The sequence below is a fragment of the Penicillium angulare genome (genome assembly GCF_028827245.1).
Source record: "Penicillium angulare strain IBT 27051 chromosome Unknown utg000003l_segment0_segment0, whole genome shotgun sequence".
NCBI lineage: Eukaryota > Fungi > Ascomycota > Eurotiomycetes > Eurotiales > Aspergillaceae > Penicillium > Penicillium angulare.
This window is the reverse complement of record NW_026623162.1, coordinates 4,216,211-4,231,716: the sequence shown is the minus strand read 5'-3', so window position 1 is coordinate 4,231,716 and position 15,506 is coordinate 4,216,211. Positions and strand designations below refer to the sequence as shown.

The 15,506-nt window shown below is 43.2% G+C and overlaps 5 protein-coding genes across 5 annotated transcripts; 3 read left to right on the top strand and 2 right to left on the bottom strand.

Annotated features, from left to right (window-relative positions):
* Nucleotides 1-1,188: 1,188 nt before the first annotated feature.
* On the bottom strand, nt 1,189-2,081 carry N7478_003706 (SANT/Myb-like DNA-binding domain-containing protein; the record flags this gene model as incomplete). Its single annotated transcript, XM_056919920.1, has 2 exons — nt 1,189-1,683; nt 1,824-2,081. 2 exons carry the CDS (start codon nt 2,079-2,081, stop codon nt 1,189-1,191), a joined length of 753 nt encoding a protein of 250 aa, XP_056783078.1.
* Nucleotides 2,082-3,254: 1,173 nt separating this feature from the next.
* N7478_003705 (SANT/Myb-like DNA-binding domain-containing protein) lies at nt 3,255-4,409 on the bottom strand (the record flags this gene model as incomplete). Its single annotated transcript, XM_056919919.1, has 1 exon — nt 3,255-4,409. One exon carries the CDS (start codon nt 4,407-4,409, stop codon nt 3,255-3,257), a length of 1,155 nt encoding a protein of 384 aa, XP_056783077.1.
* A 637-nt stretch (nt 4,410-5,046) lies between these two features.
* N7478_003704 (uncharacterized protein) lies at nt 5,047-5,510 on the top strand (the record flags this gene model as incomplete). Its single annotated transcript, XM_056919918.1, has 2 exons — nt 5,047-5,079; nt 5,211-5,510. The coding sequence occupies 2 exons, from the start codon at nt 5,047-5,049 to the stop codon at nt 5,508-5,510; spliced, it is 333 nt and encodes a 110-aa protein (XP_056783076.1).
* A 6,817-nt stretch (nt 5,511-12,327) lies between these two features.
* N7478_003703 (uncharacterized protein) lies at nt 12,328-12,732 on the top strand (the record flags this gene model as incomplete). Its single annotated transcript, XM_056919917.1, has 1 exon — nt 12,328-12,732. One exon carries the CDS (start codon nt 12,328-12,330, stop codon nt 12,730-12,732), a length of 405 nt encoding a protein of 134 aa, XP_056783075.1.
* Nucleotides 12,733-13,617: 885 nt separating this feature from the next.
* N7478_003702 (uncharacterized protein) lies at nt 13,618-15,378 on the top strand (the record flags this gene model as incomplete). Its single annotated transcript, XM_056919916.1, has 1 exon — nt 13,618-15,378. One exon carries the CDS (start codon nt 13,618-13,620, stop codon nt 15,376-15,378), a length of 1,761 nt encoding a protein of 586 aa, XP_056783074.1.
* Nucleotides 15,379-15,506: the final 128 nt, after the last annotated feature.

Genomic DNA, 15,506 nt, shown 5'->3' with positions numbered 1-15,506 from the left:
GTTGGTATATCGGTAGGAAGACGTGATTTTTGATGGGGTGTACGGCTCGGTTGGGTGTACGACCCGCCCGGGAATTACGTTACGAGGGGTGATGATCAAACGGATGCAGAAGGCGGTTCATTTAGCGGTCTTCGCAGCGGTGAAAGGAGAGACGCCAAAAGGCGGTGCGCTGATCGGTGCCCTTGGCGGTGAGAAGGGAATAACCTGTGTCTTCGTCCGGCGGTGTAGAACAAGACCGGTCAGGGCTAGATGCAGGAAGCGGTCGGCGTTGCGGTCGTGCAACCGTGGCTCTCAGCGGTGAGGCTGTGAACAATTTTCAGCAGGCGGTCTGTCGAGCGGCAGGATGAACCTGGCAAAGGACCCAAGGCGGTGCTCAAGGCGGTGCTCAAGGCGGCAACTTGGACTTCAATCTTAGGCGGCATGCCATGGCGGTGTACCAGAGCGGAAGCAGTGCACACCGACAGCTACCTAGTGGGACCATCGTTACGTTGCGGCAGTTCAAATCTGTAAGATACTATTTGTGCTCTTGAAGCTTTGATCATGTGGCCCATCACTAGTTGGATTATATTTTGGAAAGTGCCGTCGGTCAAAACTTGTCCCGATCTTATTTCGCACAGCGTATAAGAAAGTGTATAGAGTAGATATATCATACTTAGAAAAGACAGGATGAATTTAATAAGAATATGCGTGCAATCAGCCATGCCGGACTAGGCTCTAAAGGGCTAAAAAGGCAGGAACGAGGGTCAGCGTCGGCCTAAGTAAGTACTTTTCGCCTATGGGAGCCGCTCTCGGTGGAATCAGCTGCAAAACTTGCTTTTGCAACCTCATTGTATGGACGGCCGGCCTACGAGTCGCTAGACAACTTCTTCAAACCTGCGAAGGCCCCAAGACCCCATAGCATACCTGATAACATGTCATGGATGTCTTATAGTACGCTTTTCCTTCATCCGTACCCTCGATCACCAGCATTTCCATTGTCCGGATACCACTGGCCTTGCTGACAAGTTTGTGCCAAAGCTTAGTTTTATCATCATACGGCCTACCTTTACATCTTTCTGGCAGCTCTTGTACAAGTAGCCATTGAATTCAAGCGGACAGTAGTTCATAGTTTGTGAAGTAATTATTTACAGGGAAAGAATGGTTGTGTATCAGCAAACCAATATACTCTCTCTTTCTTTATCTTGCGTGCTAGTTCAAGACGGCGGTTGGGTTTTTAAGCCTCGTGCTCCAGTGCACTTGTATGGAGCCTTTACTTCTCCCAGGGAATCTCTGGCTAAATCGCGTGACCACTTCCGACCAGGCCAGATTTTCCTCCTTCCTAAGCTTTACCAGAAGGCGATCCTCTTCCGCAGAAAAAGGAAGTCCTTTTCTCGAAGTGCGAGAAGGCTCTGCGTCGACCGCGTTGGCATCCGGTGATGATTGCACAGAGGGAGTCGAAAAATCTGCATCGCCTGCGACAAACCCTAACGACGATGCGTCATGTGAGTTGGTTGAACGATGGAGGCATTGGGACAAAGCACCCTGAAACAGCCAGGATAAGAACTGCAGTCGCTCTTCAACTGGTAGAGAACAGAAATAACCTCGAAGAATAGAAAACGACATTCTGGCGGAATCTTTCGCTCGAGTACGACGATCAACTTTGGAACTCTGCCGTGCTTTCATTGTGGTTTGCGAATTTAATCGCTTGTCACGGTCATAGCTTTATACGACGAACGAGAGTTCGCCTCATCGTTAAAACTCTCTTCACTTGCCGGGGCCAGCTCCAGGTCTCGGAAAATAGGACTTTCCACAATTGCGGGATCAATTGTTGTATCGCAACACACGCTGGCCAGAGCAGAGTTTTCAATGTCATCAAGACCAAAATGCTGACTTGCAGTACAGTCAAGTCCCAGGAGGCCGCTGTCAAAACCAAGTGGTTGCTGGAACGCTGGAGCAGTGTGATCGCAGATCGTCGGACGGTCCTCGTCTGCGAAGCTCAGCAAAACCTGTGGTTGCAGAATATGCTCGGATTCGAATGATTCAATTCCGCGATCAACGCATAATTGCTGAAGCTCCGTAGCATCTTGGCGCTGAGTGCTCATCTCCCGTGATAGATGATCGTTGAAGCAAGCCTGCACTAGCGGTCGGGAAAGAGAAGATGTCGCTCAAATTTGTGAGAATGAACATTGGCGTTTACTGCAGCTGCTTTGCTGAGGTTGGAAGGAGGTGGAGTCGGGGTGATCGAGACCGGTTGGGTAGCGGGAAATGTTTTGAGAATCCCGCCGAGATTGCGATTGATCTTGGAAAGGAATCAAAGGATTCCACGACCTGGAAATACTCCAATCGAAAACTGTCGCTTGACATATCACGGAACAAGGGGTTTGGAGCCACCCAATTCTACTATTAGAAGTCTGCTTGAAAGTTTAGGCAGGGCGGCGGAACGGGCAGTAAATGGGACACAGTGAGCGGATGGGGGACGGGGAATGGGGAATGGAAGGATTCAGGGGAGTGTGATTGCAAATTCTTCGTCCGGGCAGATTTTTGTTCTCTCTTATAGATAGCAGCGACGTTAGTACCGAGGAGTACCGCTCTCAAATTCTCGATGCGGAAATGAAAGGGTTTCGCGTTGTCCTTGATATATTCATTCCTCTAATGTGTCTCTGCTTTGCCGGTAATTTCTTTCTCGTCGATACAGTGCTCAACGGTGATGTGATAGAGAAGGCCCAGGAGAAAAAGCGGACTTTAGACGGGAGAATGGTAGAGCATTCAAGTCAAAATGGATGTCCTGATAAACAGACAGAGGTTTAAAGGTTAGATATTTATGCCAAATTAGAATGTTCAGACTCTGTTTATACCCGATCCTTCGACAGATTTGCAAGCATCGTTCTCGATCCTCATACCATCTTTTTTCATTCTCTGTTGATCTCGTCCATGGTCGGTTCTATGATGACTGGATATGAGTCTGATCTGAGTTGACAATGTACTAGTGGTGTCGGGTGTCATGTGGTGGAAGGTTGACAAATGTATCTACTTATTGAAACGACTATCTTGAGTATGTAGTGGAGATTCAGCTTTCGTCGCTCAGACTCCTTCTGTGGCCTGGGGCATACTTGGCAAATCGACGGTTCATGAAAATCACACAGACGCTCCGCCTCTGTGAACTGACGATATGAAAAACGGCGTTGTAGTCTCACAAGAGATATATTCTCTCGAAAGAGTTTACTCTGTACATGGCAACGCAGAATTGAAGAAGATGGCATTTCCCTTGGTTCCCGCTAAGATGATCGCTCTTTTTTCATCGTCGTGCTCCAATAGACCTGTATGGAACCTTCACTCCTCCCAGGAAACCTTTGAAGAAATCGCGCAACCACTTCCGACCAGGGGAGAGATTCTTCCTCTCTCAGCTGCACCAAAAGGCGTTTCTCTTCTAGTGACCAGCGCAACCCTTTTCTTGAAGAGCAAGTAGGCTTTCCGTAGACATTTTCATCGCCTACGCTTGATTGGTCAGCCAATGAAGCCGTGACTTCTTCTCTCTCGATGCTCTTCGATACTGATGCAGATTTCGGATCAGAGGGCAAATGAAGGCATTGCGACAAAGCACCCTCAAACAGCCAGGATAAAAACCGGAGTCGCTCTTCGACCGGTAGAGAAGAAAATTGATCACGAAGAGCAGAAAACGAGGTTGCAACGGGCCTGTTTGCTCGAGTACTTCGGCCAGTCTTATCCATGTGGCGATTGTTCACGACGACGGCAACTTTGCTGACTTTGGACCGCTGCCGCCTAGGGCTCGTTGTCCTATGCGAATGTGGTCGCATGCTGGGACCACGAACCCTTTTATCTGGCAGAGAATAAGGGGACACAACGTCCGAGGTCTCATTTCTTGCCGGGGTCTGCTCAATATCTTGGATATGATCGTCGTCCAGGATTGCCGGGTCAATTGTTGCGTCGGAACACTCGCGGGTCACACCGGGACTTCCAGCATTTCCAACATTTGAGCGCTGACTGGTAATGCAAGCGAGCTCCGAGCCTAGATCATGACATATCATGGGATAGTCCTGATCTCCAGAGCTTGGCAAATCAGGCAGTTGCAAGATATCGTCGAAGTCGAACGCCTCAACTCCAGGGTTAACGCATGGTATCTGATCCTCCACAGCAGATTGGTGCTGAGTGTTTATCACCTGTGGTAGGCTGTCTTTCAGGCAAACCTCCGACGGCGGTCGGGAAGGAAGGGGGTGTCGCACAGATTCACAAGAGTGAACATTTGTACTCTCTGGAGCCGAGTTGCTGGAATCGGAGAGAGGCGAGGTGGCAGTGACCGAGACAGGACTTGGGTATCGACAGATATCGAGCGAATCTCGCAAAATCTGCACTTTGTCTTGAAAAGGGTTCCACGGGCGGAAAGAATCCAATCGAAAGCTATCGACAGACATGTTGTTCGAGAAAGAAAAAAAAAAGCAGCTGATCGAGTTCACGGCATATGATGAATGAGGCCACTCGTAGATAGAGAAACCCAAACAGGGACTTTGGGCAGGGGCAGAAGGAAGTGGGCAGTGGGAAGGGGCAGGATGGGAGAACTTGGGATTGCTGCGCTGCAGTCTCATTCTGGCGGACTTGTAGCCTCTTTATAGAACGCGAGGCGCGGTCTGATCTGCTTTCTTCCCTGCTTAGATGATACGGATCGGCTGCTGCAACCCATGCCACTCCGTCCACAATTTGCGAGACCACGATATCACGATATTCTCGCATCCGCGAAGTTAGAAGCCCCATCAATCTCACCAATAGCCCCCAACCAATGATCTCTTCCACGGTCGTCGCTTGCTCTGTCCTCCAATCACCAGACTGCGTGGTTGTGGGGTCTTACCCTAGCTTGAACAGGTATTTGCCTCACTAATGGCGCGGCATTTTCGCTATTGGCTCGTATTATGGTTGCAAGCTGTCAGGTCTAACCGATTGGGCGAGGATGGGCCGGAGAGGCCGACGATGACGACGACGACGTGGTCGAGACGGTTGGGAGCAAGCGGCCGAGATGAAATTTGCGACGCCAAGGGCTATGCAATGTAACCTCTGATGTCGGATGGGGTTTCGGGCGGACGAGGTGGAGTACGAAACGCCGAACAGGGTACGAGGGAAACCCGGGAAATTTTGCGACAAGCGAAGGAAGCAGAGGAAGAGAGACGTTTTCATGGGAAGGCCTTGCTGGCGACAGGCAACTGAGATAGCTTCGTAGCCAGATCCATGGTGAATCGTTTGGAGAAGAGCAGGACACGCAGCCACATGATGGCAAGCATGCGACGTCAAGCACACCCAATGCGGTAGAAGACTGGATCAGGAATCACGTCGGTGTTTCTTCTCCTGGGGCGGCCGGACAACACGGCGTCGCCGACGTAATGAAAGGGGCAGTGCATCAGGCTGAAGGTCCATGCGCAGGAAGCGGCGGGGCCGGCGAAGAAAGGGATGCGGAAGCCAGGCAGGGTGTCGAAGAGGACGAAGTGCGTCGACGAGTCGATGGGAGGGCAAGCGGTCCTTTATAGATGGATGGCAGATGACGGGGGGCGGTAAAAGCGGCCAGCATGGGCACTAAGCCCGAAGCGGGGTCGGAGGTGGGACGCCATACCCGAAGGGGCAGGGCCATGGCGGAAGGCAGCAGGCGGTGGGGGGCGGCAGAGCGGCGGTGCAATGGGCGCCGTTTCCGGCGGCCCGCTCACCGTGTCAGACAATACTAAGGATAGTTAAGGATATATAATTATTCTTAGGATTTAATAATTTCTATTAGAGATTTATTAAGGATTATAACTATATTATATAGTCTTTATACCTCCTAACACAAAAAGATATTACTTTTTAATAGAATACCAATTATTAGATAGTATTTAAAAAGATTAAGAGAAGACTAATAGAAACTCTAGTCCTTTAATATTATAAACTAGATCTAAAAACAAAGATTAAGACTAATATATCGGAAAGATATATAGGTATAATTCTTTTTTAATAAGTAAATAAAGATAACCTATAGAGGCTTATAGTCTTCTTCTTAAAATTAATAGACTTAGTAGAGTAGAATTATAATACCCTAGATTAAAAGTTACTTACTATTATATATATATTAAATAAATAGTATCTAGAATTAAAAGGGTTACAATAGGATAATAAGTTTAGTATCTATATAGATTACTATATCTTACAATATTTTATAATAAAGAAGATACTTAGCCCTAGATAAATATACTAGAGTAAACTCCTTTCTTAATTCTATTTTATTATTAAATATCAACCTAGTAAAACAAATATTATTACTAATACTCTATCTTATAAGGAGAAGCTTAAGTAAAAAGACAAATAGCCCTTGATCTTCTTAGCCAAAATAATAGAGTTATATATCTTAATAAAGTTATCTCTTATATTAATAGATCTTAATATCTTATTAACTATAGTAGAATATATTCTCTTAGCTAATTAAGTATACACTTCTCTTAATAATTATAGGATAAAGACTTTAAATAAGGAAGAATCCTAATAGATAATTAAGAATAATCTATTACTTTTTAAAGAATATCTAGTAGTCCCTAATAATAGAGATCTATAAGCAAGGCTCTTAGATGAAATCCACTAGTAACTATATATAATATATCCTAGATATAGCTAAATACTAAGATTAATTAAGAATTGTTATTACTAGGCTAGATATATAGTTAATATAAAGTAATATATTAATAACTACCTAATATACAAGTATATAAAATATTAGTAAAATAAAGCCCCTAGACTATTATAACTACTCCTAATCCCTCTTTATCTAGATAAATATCTCTTAATAGATTTCTAATCCTTCCCTAAAAATAAATATAGATATAATATAGTTTTAGTATTTATTAATTATCTATTAAAGTAATAAGTATTAATTCTATACTACAAAACTACTAACACAAAAAAGATAATATATCTATTTATCCGAGAGATTCTCCCTTAGTTAAGTATTCTGGATACAATTATATTAGATTAGGGACCTTAGTTTATATCTAAATTCTAGATAGAATTAATATATATTCTAAATATTAAAAGGAAGCTATTAATAGCTTACTATACTTAGATAAATAGTTAAAGTAAAATTATAAATAAATAGATAGCTTAATAGTTATAGGCCTATATAAACTTCTATTAAGATAATTAGTCTAAATATCTCCTACTAATAGACTATACTATTACTATACTCCCCTAAGCTAATATAAAACAATTATCTTTCTTTATAGAATATAGATTTAATCCTAGGATAACCTTTAATTAGGTATTAAATACCCTAGCTATCTTCTTTAAGAATATATAATAGATAAGAGATATCGCTAATAATATAAAGAACATATAGGATAATACTTAGGAAGTAATAGAAGTTATATAAGTAAGCTAGAAAAGATATATAGATATATAATATTATAAGGATAAATTTAGAGTTAATCAGCTAGTCTTTATTATTATATATATCTAGAAGATAGGAAGATAGAGTAGGAAGTTATCTAATTAGTAATATAGACTATTTGAAATCATAAAAAAAGAAGGTAATTTATAGTATTTGAAGCTACTAGACTCTATAAAGATATATCCTATCTTCTTACTAGATAAGCTACACCCTATAGTATATATAGAGCCTCTTATTAGACAGATCCTAGATATAATACTACTAATTATTATTAATAAGAAGAAGGCTTATAAGATTAATAAGATTAAAGATTCTTATATATACTATCAATATCTATAATATTAAGTATCTTAGATTAGAAATAAGAATACTAAATAGTATCCTACAGATAACTTTAAGAATATACTAGAGAAATTGAAAGAATTCTATACTTGATACCCTGATAAGCCGGGGCCTTCCATACACCTACCTATATAGCTTAAGACAACAGAGGAGGATAAATTTATTAATAATAATGAAAGCGATAATATTCTAATAGCTAAAGCCTAGAGGCTAGGCTTTTTTCGGAGGGGAGGGTAATATAACGAACTAATACCGAGTTGATACTAATATTAAGGTTATAAGGTTGCGGGATTATATGACGGATCATATAATCCTACACCCGTCTGATTCTCCTATATAATAATGTATGGGAGCCTAACTCCCCTCTTTCCTTTTTCCTCATCTTTAATACTTTAGTTAAATCATACAAAAGTTCTTCTGTTTTCTGGTTCTTACACAATCGACGAGGAGCACAGCAAAGGTAACAGAACACACACCCGCACCAGAATCGGAGTCCCAACCTCAGCATATAAAGCACTCATCTCGGAAAACCCGTAATACAGAAAAGCCACAATATAGAGAAAAAGAAGAGAACAAGGGACTGAACAGCATAAAAGCTTCCAAAGGGCCTCCACTACATCAATCAAAACGATTGCGAGCTTAATCAATTTATCATTATAACCTTTTGACATAATTAGAGTTTACAGTTCTAAGATCTACCTTATTTGGTGTAGAGAGTATTGCAATCATTCCCATACAGTAATACTCATGAATTAGTATACGGAGTCTTGCATATGAGATAGATGCTCTATGATTCTTCACACACATTACCTCCGATTTGTCCATTCTGCACAAGATACACTTACAGAGGCATGCCGAAGGCGAACATGAGCGTCAGATTCTTTTTTTTCCGACCTTAGAGGCCCTTGCGCCTTTTTTCTTTTTCTCTTTTTTTGTTTCTCTGTTTGGACACATTTGGCGGGGCTATGGTTAGTGACTATTTTATTAAAGCGTACCTTATTTGTCGCGATCATTTAGCTACCGGAATAGAATTCCATCGTAGTTATTTTGATCCTTTGATTAATAGGTCATAACAAAATCGGCTGCGTTCCTCTTTTACTCATCTCAATATACCTATTTACTTTTCGTGCCTTTCTTCACGCGAGCAAATCACTTTCATGAAATTATATAGCGAGATGAACAACAAAAGTAGTCTTTAGTAGTTACTTACGTGGCTACAGGGGATTCCAGTCCCAATTGGTTATATGTCTATTGTCAAATAGTTGTTTAGGAAATGTGACCATACTCTCTGGTTGATGGAGGTAACTGGAATAATAACCAAAGGACGGTAGTATTGGAATATATACTAACGACATATAGTCTAAGACACTAGGTCTACGTATAGCGATTTTAGCCCGAAGTTCTAGGGTACAGTACCGAAGACAGACCAGGTCCGGAGACCGTAGTCTTAGGACCTGGCCGACCAACGGACTACTAACTTATATCATTGACGATTCCTAGTACAATAGTGTTTCAAGCTCTAGTTTCCATATTATACCCTAATATACAGTTACAATAGAGAGATTGATACCAGGGGAATTTCATCATTATAATCCTGATCCGTAGTGAGCGTTTCAGCCACTTCGGCCATGAAGCGTAGCAAAGGGAACGTGGAAACGCTGGTGATAGAATGTATGGACGAATGAAAGGTGTTCTAGAAGACATCAATAATACGTTATTAAGTATGGCATGGCGCCTTAGGGTCTTGGTAGATTGAGAGAAGATGTTTACCGACTCGTATAGCCGGCTGACCATGCTAGACAGGCGCTGAATTCCGTGGAGCCAATCGCAATGTGAAACAAGGGATGCAAGTCATGGCGGGCTCGAAGCCTGTAGATGTGGGTCCACTGTCGGAAATCTTCGTTGGTGAATCTAATTCAAACATTTTGACCTATTGATTGGTAGAATTATTTAAATTGGCGCGATGGACTAAAGAGCTAAGGCACCTAAGCGCCTGAGAGCATTCATACAATTTAACAGCGTAAATACTCATTTTGCATAGCCTTAGTCTCGATTGGCGTTAGGAGCAGTAGCGCAATATAACTAAGGCGTATTGTTGTAGTAGCAGTTGGCCCACATCATTATTCGCGCGCGCATAGAGAAGACTAATGACTGGTCGGAGCTTGTGTATAAGTCTTGATCATCAAGAGGGGGAATCTTATCTACTTGAGCGTCTATCGATAGTCCTAATATAAGCTTTGACCACTGTTATATCCGATAGAGTTAAACAAATTTCACGTCGATCGGGGAATGCCTTCATTTTTCCAGGTAAATGAGGCGGAACATATATGGCAATTCTATATAGATCATATTGCATACCATATTAATCTATCTATGTGTTGAATGAACTTAAGTAAATCTATATATATAGGAAATCTTCATATTTGTTTTTGTATGATTCAAAATTTATAGGTATTTCTTAATAAATATTGTTGTATTATAGATATAGCTAAACAAGTGAAAACCCTATCTATATAAACGAATATAATCCCATTAATTCAAGTCCAGCTTTTCATATCTTGCGACTTAAGTAAGATTTAAGTGGAAAGTAGAAAAACAATTGAATTAATTTAAGCTTCTTTGCTTTATACTCTTTTGAGTGCAGAAAAAGTTGGTTATTGTTCCTTCTAATACCCTTTTAATTTCGAGGGTGTGGTATTTGTGCCTTAACCGCCAGATCTTCACCAGGCTTTACTGATCTCTATCTGCTCTTAAAATATTGAGCGGAAAGCCAACGGCTGCCTCTAGGAACCGTATTGCCTTTGCGGCTTTCTAAATCGCTGCTAGCCCACCCTTACCCGACTTCCAAAACCGCTCAAAATGGTTTATCAAAGAGTTGCTTCTAGAGGCTCTTTTCATGCCTTTCAACTGGCCTTGGATAGTAGGATCCCTGAAAGAGTCAGAAAACTTCTGATCTCCTATTTTTACCTGGACTTACTAATTGAGAGCTCAGGAACGACTAGAATTCGGAGGCGTCTGCGGAGTATATGAAAACTTTCCCTGACTGTTGAATGCGTATACCTAAGCAGATATCTGCCCCGTACATTTTGCTATACTTCCGCGCCTTCTTTTCTAAGTATGATTTGCGCTGGTCTCTCTTCTGTCGCAGTGATTTCTTCTCCGCGCTGGAGTTCTTTGTTTGTTTTGAAATTCTCGCTATTGTCCTGCTTAGGTGGGTATTCCTGGCTGAATGAAGTGAATGGAAACAAGTTCGGTTAAATATGATCGTAAAATGATCAACATTACGTCTAAGATTTACAAAGGAGGGAATGGTCCTTTTGAATGTCGAAAGACCACGGTTTTGGATCTCGCAAATGATTCTCCCATTTCCCCTATAGGTTAAATTTTTCAAAAAAAAAATTTAAACGGAATTTTTCGATGCGCTGTAGACCAGAGGGTGAGCCGAAGGTGAGAATAAATGAACACTGCAAATTTCGAGGATAATGAACATTTGAACAGCTCCGAATGTTTTGCCCCCATACAGAATAAACTAGCCAATTAGATCTGAAGAGGGGAGGGATATTCAAAAGGACTATTCCCACCTTTGTACATTTTAAATATTGACCATTTTATAATCACATGAAACCGAGCTTCTTTCCATTGGTGCTTTGTTGCCTTTACTCCTTTGCAATAATGGCGTTTAACATAGGGAGGCGGTCTACATCAAAGCTTCTACATAGCACAAGAGCCTATGTAGATGCTTCATTGGAGATACTGCACACACATAGTATCAATACTTTCGGTATATCGTCAACTACAATGTGAGCCGAAGTTGAATAAGCGAGTTACGAGCGGGCACCGATACAAGTGGTTTATCCCGCTAGACAGAAAAAGCTAACTAAGCAGATCTGGATAATCAGAGTGTTTGAACGCATGAGCCAGAAGGTAAGCCGAAGGTAACAATAAGAATGCGTATTTCGCGAGGGTGGCACCGAGATTGACATGATTCTCATTACGAACTGACCTTTGAACTGCTGCCCAGTGCTGTTTCAGATCGATGGGAAGCGACGACGAAGCCGTTTCAAGAACGAACTACTGCCCACTGCTGGTTCAGATCACGCGGGTTCATCATTAATGAAACTGCGGAGGTCTAAGAGGCTATGACTGTATGATGCCCCACCGAAGGAAAACAGCTTCAGGTACATGTGGTGCCCCACCAAAGTAAAACAGCTCTAGGTCTAAATACGTCATGGCCTTCCGCCAGGAGCCTTCCCGAACCCCGTAGTCTTGCCGGACCTAGTAGTCTTCCCAGACCTAACAGTCTTGATGGACCCAGAAGTCTTGCTGGACCCAGTAGCCTTCCCAGACCTAACGGTCTTGCTGGACCTAGTAGTCTAGCTGGACCCAGAAGTCTAGCTGGACCCAGAAGTCTTGCTGCACCCAGTAGTCTTGCTGGACTCAATAGTCTAGTTGGACCTAGTAGTCTTGATGGACTTAGCCGGTTAAGTCCAGGTACATGTAGACGAAAAATGAAGTCACTGTATAAACGAAAAAGGTCCGGCGAAAGCGACGGTGACAAATTACATATTCGATTTGTTCAAAAAGTCGTGGCAAAAATGGACGCAATCAAGGCGGATTCGGACAAAGCTAGTCTTGGGGATAATTCCGATCGTCTTGCGCGCATCGAGACAATTCGCCAACGAACAATATCCCTCCGGAAAGCCCAGACAGAAAACTGGCTAATCGGAGAGCTATCCAGAGACGACCGTTGGAACCTCCAAGAGAGTGAGGAAGTCGACGATGGGACTGGCGGCAAACAAACGGTACACCGTACCACTGTTGTGACCGTGGACAATGCGGATACCGGAGTTCCAGGCGAGGACAGTATATCCAAATACCAAGGTATCAATTTTCCAGCAACGTTTGAAAAGTCAGGCAACAAGGCAAAGATTCAAGACAAGAAGCTTAACAGTGGAGAAGATTTTGAGACTTGGGTAAGTTTCCTTCCTCCAATGTACTAGTATCATTTAAAGCACTAGAGATACTAATTGCATGTCGATACATAGGGCAAGGAGCTCGGGGAGCCTGCCCCAAGTACCAAAGGTCCTTCAGCGGGCGAATCGAGTGTCACCCATTGGCAAGAGATTGATACTTGGGAGCGTAGTCCTTGGATCGACTGTCTTTAATTTGGGGGATATGACTCCTGGCTGTGCACACATGCAACCGGTGCTAGTCGGACTTACTAGCCAAACCCACACCAAAACAATGCGAATGTCACCCTATGTAAAGTACTCATTTTATAGGAGACCCAAGAGGTATAAATGGGTGTAATACTGACTCCATTTCGAATATTCCACTACATAATATCCCAATCCCGTAATGCTGGCTGGTGTACTGTCTACGTTTCAAGTTCCGAGAGACAGGATAGTACTATGGAATTGGAGTGAGCCCGAGTATGTATCCATGTCCACGCCCCTCTTTATTCACCGAAACTCGCAAGAATTTATTTCGGAGAACTTAGTATATCATTGGGATCGAGCTAGAATTTTTTCATCATCTACTAGATTCTAGCCCACATGTACCGTGTACGGGTTTGTAAATTTACAGTACAGTTCCCGTCACATATTCATAGTGGGGCCGGTTAGTGAGGCAAATAATAATAAATGAATGGATGTGAGTAAGAAAAGAAAAAAGGAAAGAAATAAACCGATGCAATTCAAATACTGGACTGTAGGGTGATCTGCTTCGCTTATAAGTCCCGGCTGGTCCGAGTCGTAGCATAACCCTGTCCTTCCAGAAGTGACCTTCCCCCCTTCCCTTCCAAAGTTCCTTTCCCTCTTGAACTTCATTCCCTCACTTGCCACTGCACACAGCACTACCGGCACCACTGCCCACACTATTTCCTAATGGCGGAGGCTACCGAACCTTCTGGGCAAAGCCTTATGAGCCAGTACAATGTCGTCTTACCCAAGAAGCAGACAACTGACTCTTCTGGCAAGCCTATACTACCGGAGTGCGACCTCGATCAATGTGCTTTGGCAATAAAAGGGGAAGGGATACCCGTCGATCTCAACTCGTTTTGGCATCGCAGAGCAGTCATTCGTGGCATTCGTGATTCGCTTGAATTTGCAACAAGTCCAGCAATTGATCAGCTATGCTCCGGCGACGATGATCAGGCTCACCAATTTTCCCGTGCCCGCAATGCTCGCCTGATTATGAGTGATAAAATTCCCGATATGCAAAATCCTGCTACTCAACCGTATTGTATATGGTATCCTGACATTGCAGCTGAAGAAACATATCGTGAAGTTGCCCGTCAGTATCCATCTACTATGCGGTACCAAGTAGGCCGAGCATGTGCTGCAGCGTCATATACAGATCTTTATAAAGAATTGGATCTTCTACCTGACGTGTCTATTGCGGAAGAAGCCCGAGAAGTTGATAAAGACTCTGAAATCTACAAGAATATTATGTCTTCCCCCCAGCGATATGTTGTTATGGAAGATTTCTCTCGATCTATTCATCTTGAAAACCCACGAACGCCCGCGTTTCTGAATGGCGATATGAAGCCCCGATGGGCTTTGGAACAACGAGTTCTCCCAGGTAAAAACTTACCAGAGACGACTGCAGACGATATTGATATTGAAGAAGATGGATTCATCGGTTTGAAAGAAATCAAGACAGTGGAGGACTATAGTAAACTGGGCCCAGGCCAGTCTGATCAATTGTGGATGCCTCTTCCACCTGATCTCCCAGTTCTCGAAAAGCGCCTTCAGACACAAATGGCTGCGTGGGATGGCAATATTGATCGATACAGTCGATTGATGCACCCTCGTAGGCTAAGAACCGAAATTGAATACAATTGTATTCTTCGTGGCATTTACCACAGTACAGCCTTTGCTAGATGGTGGGCCTATCAGCTGGAAACAAACCCTGGACGCGCTATCCTCCCAGGTAAAACCTTGATTGAAGGCAATACACGCGAGTGCAAAGAGATTCGCACCGCAATCAATGCACGTATGATCATGAACAATGATATTTCTGGCATTGAGAATGATTCCGACTGTCTCCCATGGCTTATATGGCTGCCCGTGAAGCCCTCTGAGGCAACTTTGCTTGATCTGGCTCGAAAGTGTCCGTCCATGGGGCACCAAATTGCGATTACGTGTGTGATATGTGACTACAAGTCGATATTCCGATCGTTGAAGCCTCCCTATACCGAGCCCTTATATGTGGCTGCTAGGCGAAGTGAAAATCCATTCTATCTACAATACCTTGAGGAAAGAATGAAGGAGAGGGGCAAGGACATAGAGACCCCGGACTTTCGCGACTTCAGGAACTTTGATCGTGTTGCGCCAGGCTTACAGACAGATCTAGAGCCTAGAGATGGTTACACTACCGCTAGTGTAGGCTTTCTCGACATGGGAATCAGATATGGACAATATCCTTGCGATGGTGGTCTGGATCCAACTCCCGGGACATATGGAGGTTGGCTTGGGCAAGCGGGAAGGGTGGAGAGATACATGTGGCTGTCAACTGAGACTGCGCAGAGAATAAAAGATGAATTTGATAATATTCTCATCCCAGGTGCGGATCTTGGCCTGTTGTTTGATGATGATGACGATCTTGAATCAAGGCTTTCAGGTCCAATACAGCCTATGAGTTGATAGCATGCAGTTTTTGATAAATTGAATACAGTCCCTTCTATTTTTAGGTATCATCTGTAGCTTGAAGCTCCAAAAACACGCTGTTTTCTCTTTTCCTGTACAGTAGGACTTACGGCGGCCGATAGCGA